General features: G+C 41.5%; 1 protein-coding gene across 1 annotated transcript in view; it reads right to left on the bottom strand.

Moving 5' to 3' along the window:
* Nucleotides 1-301: 301 nt before the first annotated feature.
* The window catches only part of SLC25A53 (solute carrier family 25 member 53), a 110361-nt gene continuing 91417 nt past the window's right edge, over nt 302-19245 (bottom strand). The window contains exon 2 of the mRNA XM_086948262.1: nt 302-4766. Coding sequence (XP_086804388.1) covers nt 3858-4748 — 891 coding nt within the window. The 5' untranslated portion in view covers nt 4749-4766 and the 3' untranslated portion in view covers nt 302-3857. The remainder of the gene's footprint in view (nt 4767-19245) is intronic.

Below are 19245 nucleotides of genomic sequence, written 5' to 3' on the forward strand. Positions count from 1 at the left end.
ATTGTATACTTTCTCCTGGCCCTCTGTAGAAACTTCTCCCTTGACATATATTTTGCTCACTTTGTTTCATCCGAAAACACGATTTGAAAGCATATCTGCTTGTTGCATATTCAGTTTTATGAGAGAACTGGTTAGGAAAAATGGCTTCGGCTCAGGCATATGCTCCAACTTGCCACCTTTTTAGGGAAAATGTATTTATGTATACCTCTTTCTAACCATGCCATTTACCCTATGTCAAATGATTTTTCACTGAATGCAGATGTAAAAACAAAAACTATAAACGTTTAGGAATTTTGATGTAGCCAGAGGTTTTTATTTTATTTTCTGCCTTTTTCGTACTTGCATGCTTAAATGGAAACAAACGTCATTCACATTTGCAACAATATCTAAGACATGCATTATTCTTTTGTAATAATAAAAAAATGTTCAAAATGAGAAGCCAAAGATCCCTATTGTGCTTCAGATATCATTAGCACACTGCCCTGAGCTTTATTAGTGCAATTAAAACTTTTCAATGTCTCTACAAGAAATAGGAATGCATACATTATTTATATAAAAAACTCAAACGTTTAAAAACACTTTCATCTAAAGGTTTTGGAAGCTCTGGGCACTGACCATGAAGATGAATCGAATATTTTGCAGACTAGCTGGCAGCATATTGTTTGCTATCTGTAGACTGTATGGATTCCTTTATTTCTTGTACGAAGCACCACTTGCTGCCATTGCCCACTGTTGGCCACAAGGGAGGCATACATACATGATAAGGTTGAGTATAGAGATGGCAGCACAATTAGGACACAGAGAAAACACCCATGAATTGAGTGATAACCTTTACTTTAACTGGATGTTCTACTTCAACCCACGTAGCTTTGTAAGCAGCGGCTTTTAGTTCAATGTCAACTGTGGTTTTTGCATTTGTCACCCTGAGTGGGACGGGTATGCTCAGACGTGAGTCCCGTGCTCTCCACACCACTGGAGTCAAGCTATCCTGGCTCAAGACGGCTGATAGCCAGAAACCGGTCCCAGGATGCTTGATTCCGGTCCAGGAAAGACATGGCTTGGCAGTTCGGGCTGGACTGTTCCCATGAGGCACAGGGTCAAGGCTGATTTGCATATGGCCATGTCTGAACTGGGGTGGTGTGGAGTGCAAAAAAACCGATGGATTTAGGCCCAGATCTCTGTACTGGGGTGAATGTATGACATTGTTCTGCATTCTGTCCACCAACTGTGGTTTTTGCATACTTCAACCCACAGCAGCTTTGTAAGCAGCAGCTTTTAGTCCAATGTAGAGCAATTGTGTTTAAGGTTGAGAGAGCTATGTCATGTATGTGGCTTATTCTTCTGTACAGTGCATATTGTAATCAAATATACATTTCAGGGTCTGCAACAAAACAGATGCTGTTTCTAAATCTCCTAGCCATTGAAGCTTACTGACTTACACATCCTGCAAGGGCAATCTCCAGCTTGGGACTTGTCTAGGAACGCGACGCGCGACCTCGCCGCTGTTCTTGGACGAAGGTGTGGCCTATGTTTTGTTGATCCTAGGAACGTCCCCATTGGCAATGGATCTGGTCATCATCCACCTACATGTGAGCAAAACCTGAAACCTGTCCCCTACATGACGCCATCCAAATGTTAATACTGCAGATACTCTTTCTTCTATATACCACCTGACGTTATAATGAAGTCTCACTCAATTGTTGTGTTTAGTTTTAATATGTGTGACCTACCTACATATATCCATTGTCTGCACTTATATATATGTATGCCTATTTATTTTGCGTACTCTGAAAAGCAGAAGTTGTAGTTAGTATATTTTCAAATTAATTTAAGTGATGCAGGTATACTTTTTCTTCTATATCTGTTGGGTTTTAATGCTAAAAACATAGTGTAACAATACTACAAGCAGGATTACAAAATAGACACAAAGCGTCATACTCTCTCATACTTTGTTTTAACTATTTTCTGTCAATCTGCACTGCTTCTGCCTGGGAGTCATGGGAAGAGAGACTGGGTAGCAGTAAAATACAGTGGGGCAGATTTACAAGAAACTAGGATTGCGCAGTGCAGCACATCATTTTGCTGCGCAGTGCTGTGTTAGTTTGGAAAGCACAGAGATGCAACATATTTACAACAATATGTCACATTTCTGTGCTCCTTCCTGCACTGGCGCACAAACTGCTGCCATGCGCTGACGCACTAAATTTTCAGATTTTGGAATTAGTCTGATATCGACCATTAAAGAATGCAGGTTGATACTAAATATGTTGGGCCCAATTCACAAACATTTTGCTTTGACTTACTCTTTTAGTAATCAAGGCATTCAGATTTAAGCCAAGTGATAACCATATCAATATCTTTGAAAAAGAAAATAAGGCTTTCAAGGAAATGTCATGCTGATTGGTGTGAGGGCACACTATTGTATGTGTGTGGCAATTACGCAGTCATCTAATGGTAATGTTATTCCCCAGGGAAACATTTCATTCGGTTTCTACTTTTTTGCTAACTTACTTTCCCATATGCAAGTGCTCTATAGGAAAAACGTTGTCACTTTTAGCAAAGCTACTTGACATTGAATACCAAATGATGGCGTCCCCATTGAAAATGTGTTGTTGGAACCCAAACTCAAAAACTTGTGATAGAGCAAGTACTTCCACTGACAATTCATTAAAGCCACCGAAGAAATACACAACTGTCCATGGCTGAATTGGCGATGGCGTGGGGATATAATATTGCTGGACCTCCTACAGTGTAGGGAATGTAGGGGCCCACGATGAAGCCAACTACAGCCCACATTTTTGTAAGTGTAATGGGGAACAGTGCCTATTCCACTGTGCGTTTGTTTCCTCTAAATATCCTCTTCAAACAATTAAATGGGCCTCAAAGTATTCTCAGTAATACTGCTTAGAGAGATTCTCCTTCTCTTGTCCACCTAACTTTCAGATTTTGTTAAATGTGTAGCTTATTATTTCAAAGAAACTGAGCTTTACAATACCTTATGGTGTTCATTACATGGACATGGAATATAGTCTCAACCCCCATTATATTTACATTTGATGGATTTCTTTTTCTTCTAAAAATTAATGATAATTTTTGTGACTTAATTTTGTGAAGAATCCTTGACTGCTCCTATTAACATTATTGATCATTTTTGTGAATGTATGTAGTTAAGAACCTTTAACTACTCTTTTTAACATAAAAGGGTTTTGTTTTTCTTATTTGACAGGTTACCATGTTTTAAAATGCACCATTATGCTTGATTTTGTATATTTTACTTTAAAAACAACTGTCTTCTGTGACCCATATCCAACCTCCTCGAGTCTTATTTTGTTAGGCTGCCCACATTGATATTCGTACGGTGTGAGCTCTCCACAGCCAAACTGTAAAAATATGAAAATGTGGTCCACAGATTCAGAATACAATGTTTTGTTTTACATAAGATATCATTTAGATGTTACGATTTGGTTTATTAGTTGAAAAAAGAGGATTAATATGGGTTTGAATTGCACCACTGCTCCTTCACTGGATTTCATAACCAATATTGTGGTTTGGAATGGAGGACAGTCAACAGCAAGAAGTCAAACTATGCACAGTAACTCCTAAAAACAATATTTTTGTTGGACATGGAATAAAATGCATAGTTTTCTGGCTAAAGTGTAAATTAATGTTGTCAGCATTAATATATTATTTATCACATATCAGTTTGGGAAGTATATTCATACATTAAATAGCTGCATCCGTGGGCATATAAAAATCCTAGAAGATATATTGAAGAGGCATTTCAAAAGTTGATACCCCTGAAGTTTGACCAATGATCACAAATAATAGTTCACAAAACAGTGAAGCATCGATGATCCTCACTGTTTCGTGCTCTTTTGATCTTTGTTTGCTTTCAGGAAGTCATGGATGGCTGTTGTAAGACCCCATGTCACGCAGGATCTCAGGATTATGAGGGAGCCCCCCTGGTAAAGGAGTGATATCTTCCTTCCTCTTGACTCCCAAATGGTCCTCATACACTGGCGTATGCTGATGGAATATTGGCCAGTCTGTGACTGCATGTTAGCAATGAGCACACTGAGAGGATATAGCATCAAGCAGGTCACCATACCATTGATGCTGCCAGACACAAATGCAGGCAGCCAGCTAGGTAAGCCTCTCTCTGATAGGCTATCACGCAATGGGTCCTTGAAAGAGAAATACAGGGCGCTTCCCAGACCATTTCTTAGAAGAACTGGAAATAACCCGCGATAGTAGCCCATGGTCAAACTTTCTTTCAGACCATAGGAGTTAAATTCTCGTAAAATACTGTGGATATTTGGAAAACTGGTAACCTTCCTCCCATCTTGCATAATATTTTGGACTCGTTCAAAAGGGCTGAGGATGAAAGCCTCGACAGATCCAGAAAAGAATCCTGCCGTCCAACGGTCTTTGAGTGTGTAAGGCCCAGATGGATTTCCTGAGAACAAGTTTAGAAAGCTGTCATGTGTGCCAAACAGCAAGGTCCCTTGGATTGTCTTTGCCACTAGTGGTGGGTATACCCCCCTGTAGAAATTGCGAAGGCCTTCCTGTCGGAGCTGTCGCATGGCCGCCCTCATGGCAAATGCATGGATCTGTTGTCGAAAAATGGTTTTGTAGATGGGAAAGGTCACAATGGTTGACAAGAAGCTGGAGACAGCTCCAATAGTGTAGCTCCTTTTGCTCCATGTCAAATTTGTCCTGTTTGAGTTACCACTTACATCTGCCTTCATTATTTATACAGCCTGAGTCTGAAATAAAAGAAAATATGAATGTAAAAACAGTTCCCAAGTTTTAAAAACATATTTTAACTAATTAAGCACACAGTTGTAGAATAACGAAGAATAACCTATCGTTCATCTTTATAAATATTTGAGTTATAGAATTAGCCCACCATTTGAACAGAAAAACACCATAAAAACAAATGATGGTTAGTAACAGTTTGACCAGAGGATAGTAATTACATTTCTTTTCATTTAATTTAATTAGCCAATATAAATATTGCGGGGCTCCTAAAATCTAATCAAGCAACCAATGTGAAATATTCATTTGCAGCTTTATACCAAAAGCCATTTTCCTTTGTAAACCTTCTTTACATACACAAATGGCGTGATTAGTTCGTAATATAGACTCTTTCATAAAGCCTTTAACTCATGAGCCATATTACTCCACTCTAGTGTAATATGAATTTAAGAAATAGGGTTATTGGTTGAGGGGTTTGGAAGCCGCACTCAGGCAACAACCACAGTCCTTGTCAAGGTGAACCACAAAAGTCACTAAATTAATCTGTGCTTAACCCTCTGCTAGCTGGCCACATATCAGTCAGGCAATGTGTTAAGTATTTACAAAATACAACAGGTATTAAAGTGAAAACACAACACAAGAAAAATCCAAATTAAACTTTAATAAATAAAATGCTATCAGACCAACAAAAATCCAAGTAGGAGAACCAGAGATATTCAGTTTAAAGTTTTTGGTAAAAGTAGCAAATAAATGTACAATGCACCACTCGCAGTCATCTAGTCGCACTAGACCAGGGGAAAGTCAAAGGGTCAGGCTGACAGGAATGGAGCGTGGGTCAGATACAAGGGCCAGGTTAGTCCCGCTGAAAAGTTACCCTAAAAGTCCAGCACAGAGAATTCCCTTCATGGTAGTCGTCGCCACAGTAGGGGAAGCATTGAAGTTCGGCGGAGTTAAAAAATTTTCCGCTGAGTTTTCAGAGCGCTTTACATGAGCACCATTTGCGTTACACAAGGACACATTAATTTTTGTTATGCACAGGGAGATTAAGTGATTTGCCCAGAATCACAGGATGTTGAGCGTCATTGCAGAGACTCGAACCCGGTTCCCCAGATTTGAGATCAACTACTCTAGCCGTTAGACCCCAACCTCTCCCCATTTACTATTCTCACTCCAAACAGGACAACAGTAGGGAAAGCGTTGGATTTCGGAGGGGAAGAATTTACTATTCTCATTCCAAACACTGCAACAGTAGGGAAAGTGTTGGATTTTGCAGCTTGAGTGACTATACGAAACCCCAAATACCCCAACCAGAAGAAACTCTGAGATACAGACACAAGTAACGACACAGAGTACACTGAGTCATTTTGCACTGAAGATAATCCCTTGATAATACAGGGTTTGAAACGCGTCTGTGTTTTTCTATATAAGATCCCATGAGGGCCATACATGAAATGTAGCCCTAGTGCTAGATAGGGATAATGAACTCAAATTATATCCCATAAAGACCTTGAGCTTAGCCCCATGGTACAAGGAACTCTAATGAAGCCAGTCAAATAGTTGTTAAAAATAGAGTTCCTGTAAGACGTGGATCTTGACAAATTGTATGTATAATGTGATTATTGCACTTTAGGTTAATGTGATTCATGCACTTGTTTACAATCTCTCCTGTTAGCAATGGTGTGATTCATGCACTTATTGTTAAGCCTTAGAAATAATTCTTTTTTAAAATAATTGTTTTCATTTCATTTGATTTTTTTATGACTATCAAGTTTATCGTTTTATGTTTTGGCATGCATTTAAATGTTATGAAACATGTGCAAAAAAAATGTAAGTAATTTCAAAGAAATAGCCAGGACCAAGAAAAATAAATATTTCCATTGGTCCTCAATCTGCTAAAATAAATAGCGGGAACCAAAATAAGGTGGTCAGTTGGTGCCTGCAGCCTGTCTCTGGGTCACATCACTGGGTATGGGAGACAGTTGGGCATTGTGTATTCCTCCTAGACAGCCACACACAATGGCCGTTTAAGTGTGACTGAATGGGCCATCATTGGCAGGATGGAAGGGAGGAGCTGGGCACTGCCCCATTTACACTTGAATGGGCTGTGTCCTGTCTCCACACACAATGATATGAACCCCACTGTAGTTGGTCTGGAGCCAGGGAATCTGTCCACTTCCAAGGCATGCCTCTAGAAGCTACTTCCTATTTCAAAGGCACAACTGTGTATAGAACAAGGACCTCAGACTCCACCACTTCACTACACTTCTGGAACCGTGGAAGCTCTGCCAGAAAGAAGAACTGCTGTGCTACTAGAAGGACTGCCACTCTATTGGACTTCTGTGCCAAAAGAACTGCTGCCCTGCTGTGCTGACCTGCTGCAAGCTGCATTCTTGCCTGGGTAAGAAGAACTGGACACTTAACTTTATCTTGAACCCAGGACCTCAGAGTGACTCAAAGGGCTAGTCTGTTGGCCTACTTGTCTGTGCCTCAGGGACACAAAAGGCTCCACAACAGCCCATGGACCTGTCTTCAGTGAGATCCTGACCTTAAGTGGTGCCTCCCAACTCCTGGACCCCTGCTGTGGCTCTCGAGCTCTTGAAATCAAGCTTTTGAGCTCTTCGCAACCACAAATGGGCCCATTCACACTGAAACTACACCACTCCCTCGGATAATCAGCATGCGCTGGTGTTAGCCATCTCTTCGCACAGCAGCATCGATACCTCATGAGGGACCTCCAACGCAAAGCTCCAGCTGGGCCATCTACAATGCCCAATCTGTTCTTTGTATGCAATACTTTCAGTGCTTGGAAGAAGGGCTGACAACAAGCTCCCAGGAAGGTCCCCAGGACGTGGGCAACTACATGCAGGCACTTCACAACTAGATGAAACACTTCTGGAAGAAAGCGCAGAAAAATCTAGAAGGCAGCCAGGAGGACAAGAAGTAGCAGTATGACCAGGACACCACTCTGGTTGAGTTTCAGTCAGGCTAAAAAGTGTGGGTTATGAAGCCTGTGGAGCACAGAGCCATAAAGACTGACTGCTGGTCTGGGCCTTATGAGGTGTAAAATCCCAACAGTGATGTTACCTACTTGGTGGACCTCAAGACAGGTCCTACATGTCAATGTCTCAAACCCCACTTCAGAGGTCCTAGTCACAGATGATGAGATGGAAGAGGAGAGTTAACCCTCCCCAACCTCTTTTCTTCTAAGGAGCAGGATAGGTCAGTGGAGGGTGTCAGCCTCTCCCCTAATCTGACCATAGACAAAGTGAGAGACTGCAGATAGCTTTTGGTTCTCCCTTAACCTAGGACGTACTACATGGTAAGCATGGGCGAATTTTGCGAATCTCGCGTTCGCGAATTATGCGGATTTGCGAACTCGCAATCCCCAAAATCCGCGAATTCTCGCGAATTTTTTTTTTTTGTGTTCGCGCGGGTTTCTGCCAGTTCGCGAGGGTTTTGTACAATTTCGCAAACGCGAACTTACCTGTCGGGTCGCAATTTTTGCCAACTTGTTGTTTCTACGTGTCCAGCCTGTTTGGGACAATCTTCTTCATCACTGCCACTCTCTGTCACCACTGCCACTCTCTGACTACTCATGCCACCCTCTGGCCCACCCATGCCACCCTCTGTTTCATCACCGCACCCTCTGGTTGTCCAGTGTACATTATTTTCGGCAAAGCAAAGCACACCTTCCCTGCCTCAAGTGACCTGAATTAATTTGGGGCTGATTAATGTGTCACAGAATATTTTTTTAGCTGGCACCTGCTTCCTTAGTGCTTCCTGATTAGTGATCTTTTGCACTTGCTAAGTGCTTTCATTGTTGCAAAATTAGTTACAACACCTGCCCTGCCCCAACTGACAATAATGAATTAGGGGCTGATTAATGTGTCACTGGATTTGAACTTCCAGCCTGGCTCCTGCTTGTCTGCCTTAGCTGTAATTCAGGACCTTTGTGTAACTATTCTGAGGGTCAGTGCAGGGTCACATAATAGTTGCAAGTAGGCAACTGAACTCTGGAGGGGCCCCTCAGGAAGCACTACAGGAAATGGCTACTAATGATGAGCTTGAACTTTTGAACCTGGTAAGTAGTTTCAGTTTTGCTAAGATCGTATTTCTGCAATTTAGCGCTTATTCGCGGGGCGCGAAGTTGAACTGGGAAGCCGCGAACTCACGCGAACAGTGCGAGCAAGCCATAAAATCTGCTGCTCGCGGATTTGCGGATTTTGCGGGAAATTCGCGAATCTCGCGGATTGCGAATTTACCGAAAATCCGCAAAATCCGCGAGCGTAACGGATTTTCCGCGCATGCTTACTACATGGTGTACCTATTATTTTGATACTGGGGACAGCACACCTGTGAAGAGCAAAATGTACAGGTTGTCTGATAAGGTGAGAGCGAGCATTAAAGAGGAGGTCTCCAAGATGCTGGTGTTATGGGTTACTGGACCCTCAAACAGCCCTTGGTCCAGTCCAGTGTTGCTGGTTCCCAAGGCTGCCCCTCCTGTTTGCACTCCAGAATTTAGGTTCTATGTAGATTACCGAGGCTCATTGCACTAACCAAGACTGACGCACACCCCTTCCCCAGAGCCAAAGAGCTCATAGATCAGCTGGGGCCTGGGAAATTCCTCAGCACATTTGATTTAATGCCTGGGTACTCGCAGATTGCCTTGACTGAGGGGGCCAACAAGAGTTCTGGGTTCTCTACCACAGATAGGCACGTCCAGTTCCAAGTAATGCCCTTTGGGTTGAAGAAAGCCTCTGCCACCTTCCAGAGGTTGGTCAACCAGGTCCTGAATGGGTTGGAGTAATTCAGTACCACCTATTTGTACGACACTGGGGTCTTCAGTTATAACTGGAAGCACCACCTGCGCCACCACAGTGAAGTCCTTCAGACTCTGCAGAGGGCATTCCTGACTCTCAAGGCCAATAAGAGTTTAGTGGTCTACTTGGGTCATCAAGTGGGAGGAGGCAAAGTGCATCCCCTCCAGGCCAAGATTGAAACCATTCTGGCTTGAGAATGCCCCAGGACCCACACAGAGGTGAGAGTCTTCTTAGGCCTCACTAGCTACTACAGGAGATTTGTCAAAGGGTATGGCACCATTGTTGCCCCCTTGACAGAGCTGAATTCCAAGAAGCAGCCATGTCAGGTGATCTGGATGGAGGCGTGCCAGAAAACATTTGACAACCTGAAGGAGACCATGTGCACAGCACCCATGCTCAAGGCTCTTGACTTCCCCAAAGATTAAATTGTGCAGACCGACGCTTCAGAGCATGGCATAGGGGGCAGTGCTCTCACAGCTAAACAAAGAGGGCCTGGATCAACCTGTTACTTCCAAGGGAATAGAGTTGGAGAGCCTTTGCTGTGTTCTGGGCACTGGAGAAGCTGAGACCATATCTGTTTGGTGCTCACTTCCTGGTTCAGACAGAGCAAAGACCCCCTTAGATGGTTTTTGCAGATAAGGGTTGAGAAGCCCAAACTGTTGTGGTAGTCCATCACCCTACAGGGAATGGAATTTACAGTGGAACACCTTCCTAGAACAGGCCACACCAGTTCTGATGATCCCTTTTAGGTTTGTTCGCCCTAGTGAAGAGAACTCCCAAAGGGTTTAGGTAGGTCTCCCCCCTTTCAGCTGCGAGAGGACATATGTTAGACCCGGTATCCTTGGCATCTTTCCCCAAAACTTTTTTCCTTCAGATGACCTGTTTTTGCTGACTTCATATTTACTGGACTTAGGACTACAGATTTTTTGCCAGTTCCCAACCTTCCTTTATTATATATATATATATATATATATATATATATATATATATATATATATATATATATATATATATATATATATATATATATATATATATATATATATATATATACATATATATATATATACATATATACATATATACATATATATATATATATATATATATATATATATATATATATATATTCACTGAAAAAACCATAGGTTTCACACCAGTTATAGTTAGGAACTAACATTTAAAAAACCTATTAAATTCACTGAAAAAACCATAGGTTTCACACCAGTTATAGTTAGCTGGAAATTTTACTGACATAAAACCATTGAAATTCCCACGTTATAGTTAATTGGACTCACTATAACTTGCGCGTGTAATGCACTGCTGATGACGTCACATATTACATCACTCATGACATGGTCAGTGACATCACTCATGACATCACTGATGACACCATCCAGTGAATGTGTGCCTTTCTGAAAAATAAATATGTTTTATATATGTATATGTAAAGGTCGATGGAAGAATAAATGTTTAAATAAGTGTCTAAATGGATGTTTTTTTTTAAAAAAAATGATTGGTTAACTGGCTTATTAAGTGTATCTTAGTGAATACATATTTTAACGAGTAATGTTTAAATATTTAAATATATGTATCAGTGTTTCACTTTGTGTATAAATGGCTGCATGGGTTGGTAAGTAGCTACATGTGTGTGTATATGGGTTATTAGATGTTTTTTTAGTATCAGTATGTCTGTATGGTTTGGTGGGAGTGTTACTTAGCACATAGATGCGTCAATGACTGACTCACTTTTTGTATGTGTTTTGAAGACGGCATATGTGCAGGACTGTATGGGTGGATGAGTGTGTATATGCTTGTGTTAGTGAGTGAGTGGCTGTCTCATTAGTGTTTTTATCAGTAACTACATATGTTTTAATCTAGTATATGTGAGTATTGATGTATATGAGTGAGTATATGTGAGAGTGAGAGATTGAAAGAGTTCTTGTTTAAATAAGTATGTGTTTCTATAAGTGATTGTTTAAGAGAGTAAGTATGTGTAAGTTTCCTTAGAAGTAAGGTGGTAGTGTGTGCATAGCTGTATATGCAAATAAATGGATGTTCAATAGTTTATTTGCATGTGTGAGTATGTGTGTGAGTAACTTTTGGATGACTGTCGGTGTGTAACAGGATGTATAGGTGTATCACTACATATGATGAGTGAGTATATGTATGAGTGACTATATAGAACTGTTGGTGAATGAGTGAATGTGTATATAGATGGTGGAATTATTGAATTGGTTGTTGTAACTAGTATGGGTATCTCCATTTTTTAAAATGTTTTAATTTATATTTTTCAATATGTGTTTCATGGGTTACATTACAGTGAAAGGAGGTCTGTCACTCTGTCACAAGGATGATGTCATCAGTGATGTCATGAGTGATGTCACTGACCATGTCATGAGTGATGTAATATGTGACGTCGTCAGCAGTGCATTACACGCGCAAGTTATAGTGAGTCCAACTAACTATAACGTGGGAATTTCAATGGTTTTATGTCAGTAAAATTTCCAGCCAACTATAACTGGTGTGAAACCTATGTTTTTTTCAGTGAATTTAATAGGTTTTTTAAATGCCAATTCCTAACTATAACTGGTGTGAAACCTATGGTTTTTTCAGTAAATTTCATAGGTTTTTTAAATGCTAATTCCTAACTATAACTGGTGTTAAACCTATGGTCTTTTCAGGGAATTTCATAGGTTTTTTTAAATGCCAATTCCTAACTATAACTGGTCTGAAACCTATGGTTTTTTCAGTGAATTTCATAGGTTTTTTTATGCTAATTCCTAACTATAAGTCTCACTTTATAAGTAAGACTGTTAGCGCTCTAGTTGTTTAGAACACTCTGGTACATTCTGTCATTGGGCTACAGTTGGGCTACATCTGGCTGATATTTGGGCTACATTTTTTGTTGTTGTCTCTGGTGGCCATCTTTGGGCTACATTGGGCTACATTGGGCTACATTGGGCTACATTTGGGCTACATTTTGGCTCTAACATATATATAGCCCAATGTAGCACAATATATATTTTTTTCAAAGTTAATTTTCGTAAAAACCAATTGAGAATAGGGCTACCAGTCCCAACAATTTTTCCCAATTTTTTATTTTTTTTTGCTTTGGAGAGCTCCTGGTGCGTGCCCCGGGGAGCGCCCCGAAAAGCGTACTTTTATAAAGCGCCCCGGGGAGCGTCCCGTAAGCGCCAATATCGCGAACGAAAACATGATCGTGACGTATCGCGTAGCCGCATCCGTGTGATGCGCACAGCGTAAGCGCACCCGGAAGCACTCGAGCGAATACGATCGGGCAACGTAAACATGCGACGCGCTTACGCGACGCGACCCGGGGGCGCGACCCGGGGGCGCGCCCCGGGGCGCGTAGCGTAAGCGCGTCGGGTCATGTGACCTGAAAATAACAATTTTTATTGGTTCATAACAGTTTTGGTTTCATAATGATGAAGCCCCTGGTCATGTGATCTGAAAATAACACTTTTCATTGGTTCAATAAAAAAATTTAGCAGCTGGTGCATCTGCACCACCACCACAACCACCAAAAGGACCTCCTCAAGATATCATTGGTGGTCTTCAAGAAGAGGAAGAGGAGGAGGAGGAGGAGGGGAGTTCAAGATGGCTGGAAGAACGCAATACCCCATACCAGCCAAGACCACACATTATTTGGGAGTTTTTTACTCTCCCAGAGGGGAAAAAAAAAGTAAATGCACCCAAGGTCAGTTGCAAAATTTGTGGCATGGAACTTTCCAGGGGAAACCCAAATAAAAAATATTCATTTGGGAACTACACAATGATACGCCACATGCAGCGCAAACATCCTATAAACTATTCTGCTGCAGAAATGAAGGAACTGGCCAGTAACCCTTCCCGATCAACAAGAACCAGCTCAAAAAGGAAACAACCCACTGCGTCTGCACCAGAGGAAAGTGAGACGATGCTGTGCATTCAGCCCCGATTTGCAGATTTCAGAATTATCTGTAAATATTGTGGGAAGACCATCTCCTACGGAGAACAGAGCGTAAAGCTCATCGTCCTTGCTGGGGACAACCATAAATGCCCCAATAAACCCTAATTTTTTCTTTTCTTTTAGTTTTTTGCTCCAGTTGAGCCATTTTCAATTCCCTGTTTTTTTGTTTTTCCCCATGAAAAATACAAAAAAAATCTAAAACTGTTCAGAAAATCCAAAAAAAGTACAAAATGTTCAAAAAAACAATATGAAAAATATAACAACAAAAAGAAGAAAAAAAACAGTTCTTTTCAGAACTACCTCCAATTTCTAAAAAAAAGGCTACATTTTTTAAAAAACTCTATCATTCATTTTTCCTCATGGTACGCTCCCCGGTCCGCTCCCCGGTGCGCGTACCGGGCACGCCCCCGCGCCAAACAAAAAAAAAATGTTTTTGCCCCGCGGGGCCCTTTTTAAGCCCCCACATCAAACCTAGGGGGTCAGGGGGGATCTATCCTGCCCCCTTATGGTCATTTCCCCCTTTGTTTTGGCCACCTCTTGTGTCTCGATACTACAGAGACACAAGATGGCGGCCGCTCCAGACTGTTTCGAATGTTTACAGACACCCAAGAGCCAATCAGATTTCCGGGCGCACCTCGCGTGTCGCGCCCGGGGCGCTCCCCGGAGCGCGTACCGGGGCGCGCTTACAGATATATATATTTTTTTGAACCTAAATCACTCAAAATCCACTGGAGCACATATCTTGAGACATAGCAAAGGCAAATCGGGCTACCAGTCCCTACAATTTTGCCAAATTTGGTTGAAATCCATTCAGCCGTTCGGGCTAAAAGTGAAATCGACCGCCCTATGGAAATTAACATGGGGAAAATGTGTTTTGGGACCCCCCTTTTATCTCGGCCCCCGCTTGACGAATCCCCCCCAAACCTTCAGGGAAGGACCGGAACGCCGCGAGGCCATTTTGAGGAAATTTTCAGTCAGATTCGTCAACCGGCGCCAAAGTTATTCCAAATGGAATTTTGAGATTCAACATTGAAAAAAAATCCTAACTATAAATACCTACTGGCGACCGCCAGTAGGTTTTATATATATATATATATATATATATATATATATATATATATATATATATATATATATATATATATATATATATATATATATATATATATATATCTCAAACACTCCAGTGTTTCTTTTTTCCAACAACAGCGAAACGGACACTTGCTTCCTCTTCTTGAAACAGGTATGTAATCAAGTTTTCAAATTTTCATGTGAACTGCCATGTGCTGTATATACACATATATGTATATGTATATATGTATATATATATATGTATATATGTATATGTACATATATATATATATATATGTACAATACGGCTTGGTCCTGCCGTGGAACACCGCACCGGCAAGTAAGGAGCGCCGTAACTGCCCGCAATTGGACCATGTGAGGTTTTCCCGCCGCAAGGCATTGGGCAGTGGCAGGCGCCACGGACTGGACTGTGGATTTGGCCCCAGTAACGTCGGAAAAGTACTGCTGGGGTAACGCGGAGCTTTGTTTAAACGGAAAAAACACACACCCATTGAAGGGATCCTACCATCAGCAGTCAAACAACTACAAAGACCAGGATGCTCGAAGTGAAATGAAACGCCCATCAAAGGGCTGGACAATTAATGCGAAGCACCGATATGGCCTTTAAAAGTTGCAAAGCTGCTCGTGATTTGTGCCACACTCCTCCTCTGAAGAAGACCGAAGTTACGGTAGAAATGCATTAGGAAAAAGGAGTTTGTCAAATAAATCATCTGAAACACCGCGTTATGTGTGCGACTCGATTCTTTCAAAAGAAAGGTGCTTTCAATACAATACGGCTTGGTCCTGCCGTGGAACACCGCACCGGCAAGTAAGGAGCGCCGTAACTGCCCGCAATTGGACCCTGTGAAGTTTTCCCGCCGCAAGGCATTGGGCAGTGGCAGCTGCCACGGACTGGACTGTGGATTTGGCCCCAGTAACGTCGGAAAAGTACTGCTGGGGTAACGCGGAGCTTTGTATAAACGGCAAAAACGCACACCCATTGAAGGGATCCTACCATCAGCAGTCAAACAACTACAAAGACCAGGATGCTCGAAGTGAAATGAAACGCCCATCAAAGGCCTGGACAATTAATGCAAAGCACCGAAATGGCCTTTAAAAGTTGCAAAGCTTCTCGTGATTTGTGCCACACTCCTCCTCTGAAGAAGACCGAAGTTATGGTAGAAATGCATTAGGAAAAAGGAGTTTGTCAAATAAATCAGCTGAAACACCGCGTTATGTGTGCGACTCGATTCTTTCAAAAGAAAGGTGCTTTCAATACAATACGGCTTGGTCCTGCCGTGGAACACCGCACCGGCAAGTAAGGAGCGCCGTAACTGCCCGCAATTGGACCCTGTGAAGTTTTCCCGCCGCAAGGCATTGGGCAGTGGCAGCTGCCACGGACTGGACTGTGGATTTGGCCCCAGTAACGTCGGAAAAGTACTGCTGGGGTAACGCGGAGCTTTGTTTAAACAGCAAAAACGCACACCCATTGAAGGGATCTTACCATCAGCAGTCAAACAACTACAAAGACCAGGATGCTCGAAGTGAAATGAAACGCCCATCAAAGGGCTGGACAATTAATGCGAAGCACCGATATGGCCTTTAAAAGTTGCAAAGCTGCTCGTGATTTGTGCCACACTCCTCCTCTGAAGAAGACCGAAGTTACGGTAGAAATGCATTAGGAAAAAGGAGTTTGTCAAATAAATCAGCTGAAACACCGCGTTATGTGTGCGACTCGATTCTTTCAAAAGAAAGGTGCTTTCAATACAATACGGCTTGGTCCTGCCATGGAACACCGCACCGGCAAGTAAGGAGCGCCGTAACTGCCCGCAATTGGACCCTGTGAAGTTTTCCCGCCGCAAGGCATTGGGCAGTGGCAGCCGCCACGGACTGGACTGTGGATTTGGCCCCAGTAACGTCGGAAAAGTACTGCTGGGGTAACGCGGAGCTTTGTTTAAACGGCAAAAACACACACCCATTGAAGGGATCCTACCATCAGCAGTCAAACAACTACAAAGACCAGGATGCTCAAAGTGAAATGAAACGCCCATCAAAGGGCTGGACAATTAATGCGAAGCACCGATATGGCCTTTAAAAGTTGCAAAGCTGCTCGTGATTTGTGCCACACTCCTCCTCTGAAGAAGACCGAAGTTACGGTAGAAATGCATTAGGAAAAAGGAGTTTGTCAAATAAATCAGCTGAAACACCGCGTTATGTGTGCGACTCAATTCTTTCAAAAGAAAGGTGCTTTCAATACAATACGGCTTGGTCCTGCCGTGGAACACCGCACAGGCAAGTAAGGAGCGCCGTAACTGCCCGCAATTGGACCCTGTGAAGTTTTCCCGCCGCAAGGCATTGGGCAGTGGCAGCCGCCACAGACTGGACTGTGGATTTGGCCCCAGTATCGTCGGAAAAGTACTGCTGGGGTAACGCGGAGCTTTGTTTAAACGGCAAAAACACACACCCATTGAAGGGATCCTGCCATCAGCAGTCAAACAACTACAAAGACCAGGATGCTCGAAGTGAAATGAAACGCCCATCAAAGGGCTGGACAATTAATGCGAAGCACCGATATGGCCTTTAAAAGTTGCAAAGCTGCTCGTGATTTGTGCCACACTCCTCCTCTGAAGAAGACCGAAGTTACGGTAGAAATGCATTAGGAAAAAGGAGTTTGTCAAATAAATCAGCTGAAACACCGCGTTATGTGTGCGACTCGATTCTTTCAAAAGAAAGGTGCTTTCAATATATATATATATATATATATATATATATATATATATATATATATATATATATATATATATATATATATATATATATATATATATATATATATATTACCTACTGGCGGTCGCCAGTAGGTAGTTATAGTTAGGATAATTTTCAATGTTAAATCTCAACATTCTATTTTGAATAACTTTGGCGCCGGTTGACGAATCTGCCTGAAATTTTCAGGAAAATGGTCTCATGGCGGTCCGGTCCTTCCCTGAAAGTTTGGGGGGGATTCGTCAAGCGGGGGCCGAGATAAAAGGGGGGTCCCAAAACGCGTTTTCCCCATGTTAATTTCCATAGGGCGGTCGATTTCACTTTTAGCCCGAACGGCTGAATGGATTTCCACCAAACTTGGCAAAATTGTAGGGACTGGTAGCCCGATGTGCCTTTGCTATGTCTCAAGATATGTGCTCCAGTGGATTTTGAGTAATTTAGGTTCAAAAAAATATATATATCTATAGGCGCTCTCCGGTGCGCGCACCGGAGAGCGCTCCAGGCGCGACACGCGACTTGCGCGCAGAAAGCTGATTGGCTCTCAGTTGTCTGTAAACATTCTAAACAGTCCGGAGCGGCCGCCATCTTGTCTATCGGTAAAATCTAGTCATAAGAGGTGGCAAAAACAAAGGGTGGAATTGACCATAAGGGGGCAGGGTAGACCCCCCCTGACCCCCTAGGTTTGATATGGGGGCCATTAAAGGGCCCCGCGGGGCCTCAAAAAAAATTTTTTTTTTTTCGATTTTCGCGGGGGAAGCGCCTGGTGCGCGCACCGGGGAGCGTATCGAGGAGGGTACTATGGAAAAATAATCACTTCAAAAAATTGTATGTTTATTAATTGTTTTTTTTTGAATTTTTTTATTTTATGTAAGTACCTACATGTAGGTACTAATGAAGAGACTTAAATTTAATGTTCACCATCTTCTTTGTAGACATCTTGCATGTTGTTATTGTATTTTTTGTGGTATATGGAATTCATAATATAGTCTGTCTGGAAAGGAGAAACAGATCTTTTAGGCACTCCCTGAGAATTTCTAGGGGATCATGAGTAGTCTATCCTGCTCACTTATGAAAATGAGGTGTAAAATATTCATATGAGATAATATAGTGGGAGAAAGGTAGTAACTATGAGTAAACTTACTATGTAACAGAAAAATAGTTGAACAGTATACTATAAGTCTCACTTTATATTTTAAACATTTATGGTAATACTTTATGAATTACATATAAAAAAGAATATTGTCTGAAACAATTGAAATTATTAAAGATACATTTATTCCTCTGATTCTTTTTCATAATTTAATAAAATTTCTAACATAATATTGTCCGGAATTTCCTCATAATTATATGTACATGATTCAATTTCTTCCAAACATTCTATAAACTGTTCATCCAAAGAGTCATCCATGAAATCAACTTCTTTTTTTTCATCTTCTGGTTTTTCCACCTTTACTTTGATAGAAGTATCATTTGCCTTATTTTCTCCTTCCATTTTCTTTCTGAAAATTGCATATAAATTAACTATATTAGTAGAGCTAGTATACCAGAGAAGCCTAATTCAATCCATAACTATTACAGAGAAGTCTATCTCTATCTCTAACTATTAAAGAGGGATAGCATATCACTAACAGAATATTTTTTAAGAAATAAACTTAAAGTGTACAATATATTTCCATAATTAGAAGTTACCTTAGAGAAATTAGTTGAAGTTGTCAGTGAAATTTGTTTTCAAGTGTACTTCAGGAAGCAGTAGTCAAAATGGCTGTGTTTCCCTCTCTTCTTTTATATATATTGTTGTACTTAACCAATCAAACGTCAGGAAATAATCGTAGAAAATGAGAGATACTTTTTAATTGG

This window comes from Lissotriton vulgaris, unplaced genomic scaffold (genome assembly GCF_964263255.1).
Source record: "Lissotriton vulgaris unplaced genomic scaffold, aLisVul1.2 SCAFFOLD_393, whole genome shotgun sequence".
NCBI classification, from domain to species: domain Eukaryota; kingdom Metazoa; phylum Chordata; class Amphibia; order Caudata; family Salamandridae; genus Lissotriton; species Lissotriton vulgaris.